This window comes from Camarhynchus parvulus, chromosome 3 (assembly GCF_901933205.1).
Source record: "Camarhynchus parvulus chromosome 3, STF_HiC, whole genome shotgun sequence".
Taxonomy (NCBI): Eukaryota; Metazoa; Chordata; class Aves; order Passeriformes; family Thraupidae; genus Camarhynchus; species Camarhynchus parvulus.
Genome location: NC_044573.1, coordinates 91,609,626 through 91,623,218, shown reverse-complemented (window position 1 = coordinate 91,623,218; position 13,593 = coordinate 91,609,626). Strand labels below are relative to the sequence as shown.

Below are 13,593 nucleotides of genomic sequence, written 5' to 3'. Positions count from 1 at the left end.
AGTGTTAATTTTATTAGGTTGATGCAAAAAGTACACAGACTTTCATTTCAAAGGTTGCTGTCTTGATATCAAGTCCCGTTTGAGGCAGAGGTTGTCTTTACCTGAGTGTATCATCTTGAAGCCCAGCGAGATCTTAAATGCTGATCTTAATATAGAGTTGTTAAGGTTGGAAAAGACTTCTGAGATCATTGGGTCCAACCAGTGTGGATAAAAACTGCCAGTGTTCTGCCCCTTTGTATAAAGATGATAATCTCTTTGAGGGGCAGAAACCTAATACATTTAATACAAACCTCGTGTGCACTTTTTTTTTTACAAAAAAGTTCACTTTCAAGAGATGACATCATGCTTACTTTCAGGCATGTGTATTATGCTGGCAGACACTCTTAGCTAAATATTCAACTATTCCCTTGCTCAGGAAACTGTTGAGCTATATTTTAAAAAATGTGTAGGTGTCTAGAAAAACAAAAATGTGTGTAGCTGGGATGGGTTTTTTTCAGATGTACTGGCATGTTCATCTCAATGAACACTTTGAGGAGTAAATTCTTCTGAGACTTGCCAGGTTATTTACCTTGCATTTTTAGGTGCCTGTATACTTTAAAAATTTAGCCCCTAATGTCTTTGAAAACCAACTGCCTCTTTTTACTTGTGCTTCTGAAGAGACCCTTACAGTTTGCTTTTTAAAAATATCTTTAGAGAGTAAAGGCTGAAATTACCAAAGCTAAATTAAACAGACAGTCTTATACAAGTGAGGTGAAGAAGTATAACCTTTGCCAACATATAAGGGAACAGAAATGCTTAACTTTTATGAATTTAAAACTGAAAAAAAAAAATTCTCCTTTGTCTTTCCGAGTTTGTGACTTCCCATCCTATGAAAGTGGGATGGGAGAGGAGGAATGTTCTCAGATTTGTAAGCATGTCTATGTTATGGAGAACTTGCTCTGACTCTGGGTTTTTTAATTTTCCTTCTTCCATCTAGATAAAGAAGAGGCAGCAGGATGTGGTGAGGTTTCTGGAAGCCAACCGCATAGAGTTCGAAGAAGTGGATATCACCATGTCAGAGGAGAAGAGACAATGGATGTATAAAAATATTCCTGAGGACAGGCAGCCTGCACAAGGCAATCCACTGCCACCACAGATATTCAGTGATGATCGGTACTGTGGGGTAAGCAGCTGTTGTGCTTCTTAATGTATTAGTGTATACACATTATGTTACATACAATATATTAGGACATTATATACAATATATTAGTACGCTCGGGTGGCCATTTAAACATGGGACTTGCTGTTTAGTTTTCTCTAGTAGAATCTGAATTAGTGGGGCAATAGGATCAGGTAATGATCATACAGGGAAAATTGAGGTCATTTTTCTGTAAATCCTAGGGCTGTCAAGGGGATTCCTCCAGGAATGTAAAAATCAGAAATGTCACAACCTTCACATACAACCTGTTGATGGTAAAGTGCCTGGTGAGACCACTGTAAGCTGGGAATTTGTGATATTCTTGCTGCTTGGGTCTAGTCCAAGCACAAAAATTCAGTAGGAAGTCTGTCTTTGGCACAGTAAATGAGAACACTGGCTAGATTGAGTTTTATTGTTAGTGTAATTAAGCTCCTTCTCTGCTGCTGTCACAGTGTAAATTTCATTTATGCTCAGAGCGTCTTTATGCAATCAGAGTGTTTAGGATAAATGAGCACTGTTTGCTGTAAATCTGACAACAGGTTGATGGGTGGGCTGTTTTTTTTGGTGTAAGCTTCTCCATCCACCAGTGCAAGCTGAAGCAGTAGCCTTTGCTATGTACATCCAAAGTGGCTCTGACTTAGTCCCTTCCGGATTCAACTGTGCTGCTCAGATCTGTTGAGAGCCTGTTGACTGCAGTGCAATTGTTTGCTTAATGCAGGTAGGATATAAAAAGTGATTTAGGATCCTCTGCAACAAAGAGATTGGGTATGATGCAGCAGCTAACTGGTTTCTCAAAGCAAAGTATTTAACATCCTTCCCATGTGCTTTGTATTGGCCTTCCTTGTTTACCTCAGCAGTATAACTCTTATCTTCTTATTTCCAGGTAAGGTAAGTCAATCAAAGAAATGTATCTGGGACGTGGAAGGGATTATTACCCTTGCTTATGGATCAGCCCCTCACTTACAAATAACAACATTTACATTTTTCTGTGTCATTGCAGTTTGCCTGGGCAACACAATGTTTTAAAGCTGTTGTATCATACCCTTTCAGATTGCTTTTACAGAGTGTTTTAACCTAGTCTTAGAAGTTGCTATTTGGAATTAGCAAGGCAGAAGATGTCATGCAACATGTGAGATGATCTCTTTAATCTGTCTGCTGAGCTGATAGCCATTTTGGTTGAGCAGAGTTAATCCTATTACTAGACTTCACTGTCTGCATGAACATCTTTAAAGAGCAAACATGCTTTGAAAGAAATGATATATTTTAGGATGAAGGAGAAAGTATGTGCAGGATCTCCAACATTCATGAGTTAACCTGCTGCATTAGTTAATGAAGTTCTTAGGTAATAGAGTGGAGGCGAAACATTATGCGGGAGGCAAAGGAGGTCAGTGCTGGAAGGGGGGATAAAATATTACAATTAGATAGAAGTCAGAAAACCTTGCACATCTTGTCTCTGTCATTTCCACGTTGAGTGTTTTCATGTGTTTATCTTGACATAACTAAAGCATAATCTCTACTGTGTAACTTAAACTGAAAAAAATACTGGATTTTCTGTTGGTTGAGTTAGTGAAATTTGTAGCTTATCATTTCTGATTTGTGTCCAGGCAATTTTTAATCCAGTTTTATCTATTAAAAAACTCTGTCTGTTTTTCTGCATTCTACAGTCTTATCAGGAGACTTTCTTTGTACTTTTGCTGTTTTATGCATTGTTGCTGACAGTTCACACTTACTTACAATACAAACTAGTCAGACCCATTGCTGTTCCTCTAACGGTATGAGGGCTAGACAGTGCAAAGCAAAATAGGTGCACTTTTTATTTTTGTCATGTTGTTTCAATAGAGGTTCATGAGCATATGATGTCCATGACTCGATGTTATGTTCATAGCTATACTGGTTTTAATATGTTAGTATCAGCATTAGTAGTTTTGGGATATTTTTTTCTCACTATTTTCTCCTTAAAAAACCACCAATGTGCACAAGGGGTTTATCTAAGACTAGATTTTCCTGGCTAGGACATCACCATTTAAAATAATCACTTTCCAGGATGTAACTGCAGGCTAGAAGAAGTTTGTCTTTCATGATTTCAGTAAATATCCAAAATGAATTTGTGTCAACCATTTGAACATCTGACAGCTCATGTTGGAAGGGAGAAAGGTGCCAAAAGATGATCAGTGTTTACTGGTTCACAGAGTGTCTTGTACCACAGGGGGAGGGATTCTTCTGGTACTGAGAGGCAAACTCCATGTTTTGAAGTGTGAGCGAGACCTTGTGGTTTTTCAGAGTTGATGTAATTGCAGATACAATCATTAATCATTAATCTATCTCTTCCTTTTCTCAGTCTATTGAGATGCACTCCCAATTTTTCAGTAACAAGTTATGCTAATAGATTTTGAAATAAAGTACTTGGCAAGAGCAATTTTTATTTCCTGTGAACAAGATAAGAGCTGCAAGCACACAAGAACACAAATAATTTTACTGATAATTAAGTGCTATGTTATAGTACCAACTATATGATAATTTTCATATTTTCATGACTTACCGTCTGTTGTTTCATCTTAGTGACGTTGCTATAAAGTAGTGTGTGAGAACAGAGTCTACCTTTCAGACAAATCAGACACCTGATCCTCTTTTCAAATTTGCAGTATTGTAAATCTGAAATTAGTATAGTTATCTTGCTCTAGTTAGTGCTCTGTAAGAGTGAGGAGATGTTAGTGTCTAGTGCATGTTTCTGGAGAAAACTCATGCACTTTGCATAAAGAATAGTAAAGTGGTGTTAATTTGGAGTAGAGCCTTAATCAGGTCTGGTAGGTTGTGTTGTGTTGTGTTGTTGGGCACAGGAATAAGTTTTGTCTTGCCCAGTTCCTTACAGAGCTCATCTTCAGTCAGATTTAGTAGCTCCTGCTATAGCACTACAGCTCAATCCACTCAATTTGTAGATTATATTCACCCAAGAAAATAATCCCATACTGTCTTTCCCAGCCACTGTTCTCCACAGCAGAGGGGCTTTACCCACCTGACTTGCTTGGTCATGTGGATGTTTCACACTCATGGATAACCTGTTCAGTGACTCCAGTGGTCAGGTCCCCCCCTTGACCATGAGCCTGTCTGTACATTGCATCTCCTCCTAGGTGTCCTGGTGTGCCACAGGCCCACTGAGCTGTCGTCAGCTTGTCCTTACATTCCCAATCCAGGTCCCCTGCAGCCATTTCAGTTCTGGCAGCCTGATCTGCCTGTTTCTTGTTTCCAGGTTCTTTGGTGACATGGCTCTTGGGTATGGGAGTATCTACATAACATCCTTTATAAAGGTTCTCTACCCAGGCAGCAGTGCCCTGCAGCAGCCCAGATATTTAAGCAGAAAGCCAGAAATCCTGGAAAACTGAATGTCTGAAATTAGGCCTGTGCCTCACACCTCCCTCTTCTTGAATTCTCCACAGCTGAGTACACAACTTTTCTTAGACTAGAAGTGACTCCTGGATCTTTCAGAAGACTGGAAATAGCCACTTCCCAGTGAAACTGCACTCTTGTGAAGCTAGCTGCAAGTTAGCACTTTGAACAGTGACAGTTTTATATGCAGCAATCTGCCACTGAAGGGAGATTGCCTGAAATTTAGGCCAACAAAAATTAAAAGGAAATCTATCTCCAGGTGGGAATTTGAGCCAAAGGGAAAATATTTACATAGCAGGCTGCCTCGTGTTTTTTTCCCCTCTTTGAAGCTGTTCATATGGTTTAGAGTGTTATGGTAATTCCTGATAGAGTGCCTAGTGAGCAGCAGTAGAGACAGAGATACATGATATTTATTGTCCTCCCCTGAAATGTAATATATGGGTGTCAACTCCAACAAAACAGCAAAGGCATATAGACAAAAAAGAAATGAAATAGGCTGCTGATAGACGTGCAGTGTTCTTGGGAAACGATTCAGTACACCGACAATTATTGTAGCTCTAATTTCTTTGCACTGTTATGTATCATTCTGTTCTGGGTTTTTTTAAGATAATGAAAAGATGCATGCATGTTTCTTTTTCTTCCTTTTTTGTAGGTGTCACATTACCACTAAATAACTGCTCTCTGATAAAAGAAAGAAGAGAATTTAACAAAACTGGCTAGAGGCCACCTCAGATTTTCTGCCCTTGCCTGTCATTGGAGAGTTTGTTATTATTCTGTGCCTACAGGTACAGAGAGCTTGAACTCTGTCTCTAGATACTCAGGCAATGTGGCAGAATTCACCTTAGCATGCCTGCTGTAGTGTGTTCACTTTAGGGACTAGAGGAGTTGTGAGGCTAATTTGATATTCAGCAAGTCTACATTTGATTCTCTGCACCCTTGCAGATGTCTTACCCGATTCACTTAGCAAGTTTTTGGTCCCGGTCTGCTTTTAGAAGAGGGATAATTTTGCTAGATAAAAGTTAATGTGAATTACTCAGAGATCATGTAACATTTGTTAATGGTTAATGATGCTAAAACTTTCTTGACTAATTATTTTTGCCATCAGAAGTAGAGTTTTCTGTATGGTAAATTTAAGCTCTGTGTGAAATTGTTCTTAATTACCTTTTGCAGTTGTGTTGCAGCAGTCTTTGGCTCAGAGGCACCCACAACCCCTAGGCTGAATGTGGCTTGAGGCCAGTGATGTGCACTGTTTATTTTCCTGGTTAAGGCTTTGTCTCAATGAGGAATACAGAAGGCAGAGCTGGTGTTGGAAAGCAACCCCTGCCCAAGAATCTTCTCCATGTTGGGAGGATTCTGCTCAGATCATTCACAAGGGCTGGTTACAACTTTCAGACTATGCCTATGCTTTTGCCATCCACTTCTCCATTGCTTTTCTGTGTCCTGAGGAAAAGAGCTTTAGTTCTGTGTAATAAGTACTTTATAAAGGGAAATGTGGTACCAGAGGCAAAGTGTAAGTGGCCAGCTTGCCCAGTGCCAGGGCTTAAAAAATAGAAGCTCAGCAACTAAGTAAAAATAAAATAATGCAAGAATTTTGTTTTCCTCAGAGAAGTCAGGACTCATTTCAGTAATGTATAATAGCATTGCTGTTTACCCTATAGTGGAGAGAGTACAATCCTGTTGAGCACCACAGTTTTAATTTGGACTAAATAAACTTCATTAATAGCTGTTTCAAAGTGAAGTAGCAGGTATTTTGTAAACAATCCCTTCACATAAAGATGATAGGCATCAAAGACATCTCTGGAGATACCTTACTCTGTTTGCACACTCTTTATTTCCTAAATATAATAATGTAGGGTATTTATGTATTTTAGAACACTCAAAAGGGACTGGTGCAAAATTAGAATTGTTACTTCTACAGGATATAGTAGAAAATACTGCACATTTCTTTTTCATCTTTATATTTATTACACTGATATTCTGCAAAACTTATCAGCAAGTGTGACATAAATATTAAGAATTTTGTTTGGGATCTTAATTCTCCTTTGCATGGAACAGAAACTTCCTATTGTGCCATGCTTTCTTGAAAAAACAGGTTTTATTGTTGAAGATGTTGGACTACTTTAACTAAACTCTTTTTAAAAGGCAAATTCTAAAATAGAAGATAAATTATATATGAGGAAAGGCAAAGAAATCTTAATAAGTGGCAGTAATACTTTGAAGTCACATAGTATTGCACAGAATACAGATGAAGCAGTATTTTGGAACCATATCTAGAAAAGGCCGTGACTGTTGTCAGAGAACAGCCAGGATGAAATAAGTAATTCATTCTGCTACTGTTCCACTTGGGTCCAAGTTAAAATATGTGCATGCAGAGCTACTGTGCAACATGGTCATTTTGTGTCTTTTAGTCATTACCTCATGTAGCAGGCTGACTACCATAGTTAACTCCCTGATATTTCCATCTCTCCCTTTCTCAAATTCCTGTTGTGGTCTGATTTGATAATATTCTTATCCAAACAATTTGTAAAATTACACCGTGAGCTAGAAGGTGCACAAAAGGTGGAGGTGATAGCCCTTACCATCCACAGTACTTAGGGATTCTGCCACTTACCCCCCTGAACTCTTCTGCCCCCGGTAGGCACTAGGCACTGGGTTTGAGGTCTTCAGTGCTTGTCTAAGGGAAGCCCTGCTGCATTTGGGCTCCCTGCCTTGGAGGTGAGGGATATCAGTTCTTAGACAGTTGATGTCTGTGTACCCTGGCACCATTGCTGCATGAATGGCAAACATCACATCAGCCTGAGTTTGTCCTGTACTGTCCAAACAATAGAGCTGTGGCTGACATCTGCTCCCTTGTATTAAAGCCTTTGTTTCTGGAAGGCTACAGCTAGACAGATTACCAAAATAAACATCTGGCCTTTAGTAGAGGAGTAACAAGTTGTTTTGTAGAGTCAATTCTATAAGCTCTTTAAAAATCCTGTGGAAAGATCTTATCAGAAGGTTAGGTAATGAAAACTGTCATGTTTAGCTTGTTCTGTGTTGTACAGACAAGATCTTCTTTTATTTGTATATTTATATAATATTAGAAGAGACTCACACATGCACACACATTCTCCAAGGAGAGCTGTGCTGTGTAAGAGTTTTCCATTGTAATCCTAATCAGATCAGTAAATGAATGTCATCTGTTCTGGAGGACTGAACTGCCCTTTTCAGGGAGGATGTTAACAGCTCATTCTCAATGGAATACAGTATTAACTCAGTCAGGAGCAAAGTGCTGATTCAATGTGTCTAAATTATGGGTTCCTCACTATTACTTGAAGGAGCAATTATGTCGCCCCTTTTATAAGAACGGAGAGATCATAATCTTATATTAAAAATATTGACAAAGAGCAATAAATTTGAACAGCATGCCAATGGAGTAATCTGTAAGTGTTGTCCAGTAATCAATGCACTTTAAAGATCTTTAGGAAAAGCTATGCAGGCTACGTTTGGGTGGATTTCTTGTTTTTTGGCTTCTTGGTGTGGTAAGCAATAAAGATTTGTCTGAGATGTTTAACGAGCTCAATCTTGTTGCCAACTAAAAGCAAACGGCAACAAAACCAACTTGCTTGTTTAAAGAAACTTACTGGAAAGAATTTTATTCACAGTTGCTGTCTTTAAAAGTTCATTAGATGTAATGTTCTCCTAATTTCAGTGCATTAGTGAAGGTAAAATTGCTAGCTGTAAATCTACTTTGTGTTAATGTTTTACTTTGATCCAACGCCTTCATGTTTCTGCTATGTTCCTTAAAGCCCAAATAATTATTTATGCTGATCTGCAGTGCTGCCTATTTTAACTTTGGTGTGTAGTAAATAGTTTTTCTCAGCAGTGACAGTGTTTATTTAAACAATCCTGAGTATACCTGCTTAACAAAATCCTGACCCAAATTAATTATGGCAGTGTCTGTAATTACATCACTGCAGTGATCTGGTTTCCAGGAATACATCACACTTAAGGAATACATCACACTTAAGGTCTAGTGATCATCACAGCTGGGATACAGCTGATGCTGTGCCAGCTTGAGCTTTGTGAACTTGGCCATTGCTGTTGAGAGAAGAACCTACCCTGGAAGTGGGATTTCTAAAGAGAGAATTCCCAAGGACCAATGGTTTTCCTACTGGAGTAAATTGCATAAAACCCACATGAAGACTAGAAAAACATAAGGAATTTGTGTCAGATTTCCTGAATGCTTGTCCAGTGTCTAAAAGACTAAGCTGATGTTAGTTTTCTGTAGCATTTGGGCAGTAGATGGTCTTTGGCATTACTCCATAATGTAGACATTAACCGATTCTCCTGTGTTTGATTAATCTGTTTTTAAAGAGGTGCAAAACAGCTGCAGCATCTTTTATTTCCAGGGTAAACTGCAAAGATTCAAATTTTAGAAACAAAGCTGTGGAAGTGTGAGGCTTGGAGGCTTGAGTTGTTTTGTGTTTTGGTTTCTTTTTTTTCCCATTACCATCATACTTAATGGACAACATCACACGGCCTTGCTGATTACTGGGGGTTGCAACTAGATGATTTTTGAGGTCCCTTGCAGCCCAAGTAATTTTCTGATTCTATGATCATTTTAAAACACAGTGTGTGATACACCTTAAGATTAGCATAAATGGCCTTAAATTTGTGAGGTCCATCAAGCCCAGTTTTGTCCCAACAGTGGCCATAAGCCTAGGAAAGACCACAAACAAGATATGAAATGGTCAGGTATTTTCCTTGTCTCTAGTTATTTTTCTGAAATAAATGTCACTTTAACATATTTAGTTATTCTTACTACATTTTTCTTTCATGAACTTGAACCTTCTGGTGGAAACCTTTAGCATCTTCAGTATGCTCTGGAAGTGCATTCCATGTGTCCACTAACACATCTAGTACCAAGCATCCTGCCACCACAGTGAGCTTCACAGCCTTCCTCGCCTTCCTCGCCTTACCCTCTGGGGTAACTTTGGTCCTGAAGACCTTTGCAGCCACAATTTGTCTCTCTACAGTTTAGAGTCACTCAGCAGGAGCTGGGAGAGCAAAGCACAGCTTTAGGCCACACAAGGCCAACAAGATTTTGCTTGTTTATAGGTGAGTTACAGGCAAGCAGCTCACCTACGGTGGCTTCAGTTTATTTTCAACAAAGCAAGAGCTTATTAGGTCAGCTAATCCACTCCCTAGCAGCTCATGGAGCACATAAAATGCTGTAATTGTTGTGGTGTTAAAGCAGAGAGGCTTGTCCTGCTCAGGTTATGTGGTGAGTGATGGACCTGCCTCCAACTTTAAGGGTGAGGAACCATGCCGAAAGCAGTCAGCTAGTTGTTATCCTGTTGAAAAGCCCTTTCTGCCTTGAAATAGCTTTTTACTTACCTTCTTTATCCTCCTGTCCTTTCTTTATCACTTTAAACCATCCTGAGATAGATTTTTTCCTCCTAACTGGCATTTGTCTTTCTTGGTAACTTTTCATATCCTCAGTCATGGGATTTATCATCTGTATTTTAGGTTTTTCAACTTCTCCAGAGGGATTGAGTATCTCTGCATTGCTGATGATTCATATGCACTGTCTCCATGTCCTACTTGTTTTAGTACTCAGTTTTTAGTCAGTTTTGATCAGCTACTGATGTTGCCAGAATTCTGTACATGAATGACATGTGATTAGCAGCTCTAGAAAGCACCAAGTTCCATAACTGAAAATGCTACAGTCAAAATGATGTTTGTACACATAGTAGCCTTTTGAAGTGGGGCAGTGGGTAGCAGTTTGTTGTACTTGTATATTTTAGGTTAACTGCTACTGTCTGAGTGCCTCCCACTGACAATGGGAGCCACTTCCTTGCACAGGGGCAGGACAGCACTGCTCCACTGATCCCAACAAAGCCACAGCACTCCCTGGGTAGAGCTGCTTGGGACAGTGACAAGGGGGTTGTAGTAACTTGCTGCCGGTGGTGAAGCGTGGTGCAGAAAAGAGGGAACTTCTGCCTTGCCAAAACCAGTGAATGGTGGTGTCCTTCCTCTGTGGGAGGCAGAATGTCCACAGAGTTTTCCCAAATGGAATCCATTGGGTCACCAATGAGTTAGGCTCCTGCCTGGCTATGAAAATCTCATTTTCACTGAGCTTGTGCTGTTTTCCTTCTTCAGCCTCTACATCTACTGCTGGTAGCAGGTGATGTCCTTTATTGAGATTTGAATTTTTGTGTCCTTGCCCACAGATTTAGTGTCTTTACACATGGCCCAATCTGCACAGACTTCCTCTCCTTCTTATGGTAAGCTCAAAGGCAGGGTGTTTTTGGAGCATCCTTTATCTCGTCTGTGTTACAGGAAAAGCCAGGGATGCCCACTTTGAACTCCTACCACTCATGACACAACCACTGAGTCATTGAGATCATACTTCTCAAGAATCTCTTAAGAAACTACTGTGCTAAAGGGATTTCTTAAAATTTTTATAGGACTATTATGCATTTTTGTAACATTTTTTTGTTTCACATTTGAATATTTTGAGATCACAGATTATAATTGAAGACATCACTAGGAAAATTCTCCTATTTAAAATTTACTTCTACTTTATCTAAAAGCATGATGCTTCTTCTCCCCCACCGCCCATGAAAGTAAGTGTCAATAGGATTTAAATATGTTTTGCAATGCAGATATTTCAAAACATCAGGGAGATTGCTTCTGGTGGATAATCTCATGTGGTTCTTAAATATTCAGGTCCTTTTAAAATGAATCAATCCACTGGGGTTTGTGCTCTTTCAAACATAGATTTAGCTCCCTGTTTAACCTCCACAATTTTTTCAGTAAGTGAATGGGTAAAAATATGGAAAAAACATTATAATGGAATATGGAAAAAACATTACTGTTAATGGGTAAAAATATGGAAAAAACATAATAAGTCAGAACTTGATAATTCTAAAAGTAAAATGATAACTAGTACTTGAGGACAGCTTTTTATTATTAAGTATCAAATTACTTTACAGAGGTTAGGTTAAACAGATGTTGGTGGATTAGCTGAGCATCAGTCATCGTCAGAGCCACAAGTGCAGCCTTTTCTTCTCAGTTTCTGAGTCCTTCTCTGCTCTGTTTTTCTTACCAGTTTATTAACAAAGAGTGAAGGAAGCATGGTCTTACAGTAGTGATACTTCTAGAGCTAATTGAAGTACTGGGATTAAGAATCTTCAGGAGAATACCAGCTTTTGAAAACGGTGCTGAGAGATGATGGCTCACCTGAACAAACACAGAACCTTCCTTGGACAAACTGTTGAGACAAAGGAGTGTCTGGGGGTTAGTGAAGACTGCCTGTAGTGCTTAGGAGGGAGAGTATTCCTGGCAGGGACCCAAAAAGGTGTCTGCCACCACAGCTGCCTGCCTGCAGGTTGGCTGCTGGTAGTTTACAGGGCTCTAATGTGCATCTTCAGGCATTTTAGACTTGCCCTGATGTTAAAGAAAGGTCTGTGGGCTGTACTCATCTGCTGCTGCCCTACCTTCAACTCCAGAGAGTGTGACTCGCTTGTCAGTGGGCCCCATGGAGCAATTGAAGGTTATTTCTCAGGTCAATCACAGGCTGTCTTCTTGTGTGTTGCTTATGTAGCCTGTGTCCCTCATGAGTTTTTATCTGCCTTAGAAGAGTCAGAACAGACCTTTTTAAGGTTTAATATGTCCATGCAGCTTTTGAAGTCTCATTCTTAGAGGTCAAGGGTTTAATAAAACATCCTTCTGCAGAGCTTCAGCGTTACTTATTACTCCTCTAGGTATTCAGTGATTACATTGTTCCTTTTTAATCCATGGCACAGTTGGGAATCCTTTCAGTAATCTTGCAGTTTACACCATTACTTAGTTGATTTGCCTGTTTTACTTGGATTTACTTTCTGGCAATTAATTGTAAATTTTTATTAATTCCTAAATTAGCATATGCTATGTTTTATGAAGAAAACAACAAAAAGTCATTTTAACAAGGTTTACTCTTTCTACTTATGTCAGCTAATATATCTGAGACCTGAGGACCATTATATACTTCTGCTGGCTTTTTGGTGTCTTTCACAGGTGCTTTCACATGGTGCAGCCATGGTTGTGGTTTTGGGGAGGCTGAGGCTGTTTGAATAACTATGCAACTGCACAGTATCCCAGTTCACACTGATATAGCAGTATATAATTGCTGAAATGCTGGTAAAGCATTTCCATCTAGAGCACCATAAAGGTTTTAGGAGAAATTCTGCACTTAAATACCTTTAAAATGTACCCACAATAGAGTTTCTTTTGATGCAGGTACATGCTTATACTTTCCTGTCAACGTAGTGAGAGATGTTGAAGTTAGAGAATCTATGTGTTTTTCTTCGCCTCTGTAGTTTGTAGTTTGTGATATCATTGCAGTTTAGGTTTTAGGTTTGGGTAGGAGAATAGGGGTAAGTATCAGTATTTTTCTGAGCATTGCTACGTGTTACTCTTCATTCTAATACAGGGTGTGGTAATATCAATAAGGAAAATAGGAATACAAATTTTGACTCACCTTTTCTTCTTTTAATTCTCTAGGATTACGATGGCTTTTTTGAATCAAAGGAGAGCAACACTGTATTCTCCTTTCTTGGACTGAAACCTACTTTGGCATCAAAGGTCTGTGTAGTATTGCAGACTTTTCATGGAATTCTTGAGATGTTGAGATTGAATTTTCTTTGATCCCTGTGTGGGATGGAGCTCTGTGTCTGGATGCATCCCTGCCTTGATCCATACTTTGTTCATATCACCCTAGTGCTAGTGAAGTAATTGAGATGGTTGTAAGGAAAAGTAAAGCATTTTAAATTAAAACAAGCATGTACATGGGAGTAATTTGGGACAGCAGATAAATTAGGTTCAAAGATGATGTTCTCCTTCACGTTATCAATCTAAATTGTAAGCAACTGTCTTGATTATAACAGGAGACAGAACTTAATCACTGGACTTTCTGAAGCCTGGCATAATGGCTCAGCATTTATTCATTAGGCATTAATTAATTTAATGCTGAAATGCTGGAGTAGTCAGAACTTATATTAACTTTT

The 13,593-nt window shown here is 39.1% G+C and overlaps 1 protein-coding gene across 1 annotated transcript in view; it reads left to right on the top strand.

Annotated features, from left to right (window-relative positions):
* SH3BGRL2 (SH3 domain binding glutamate rich protein like 2) overlaps positions 1-13,593 on the top strand; it is a 43,638-nt gene that overhangs the window by 25,154 nt on the left and 4,891 nt on the right. Inside the window, exons 4-5 of the mRNA XM_030944772.1 lie at positions 977-1,162; positions 13,091-13,171. Coding sequence (XP_030800632.1) covers positions 977-1,162; positions 13,091-13,171 — 267 coding nt within the window. The remainder of the gene's footprint in view (positions 1-976; positions 1,163-13,090; positions 13,172-13,593) is intronic.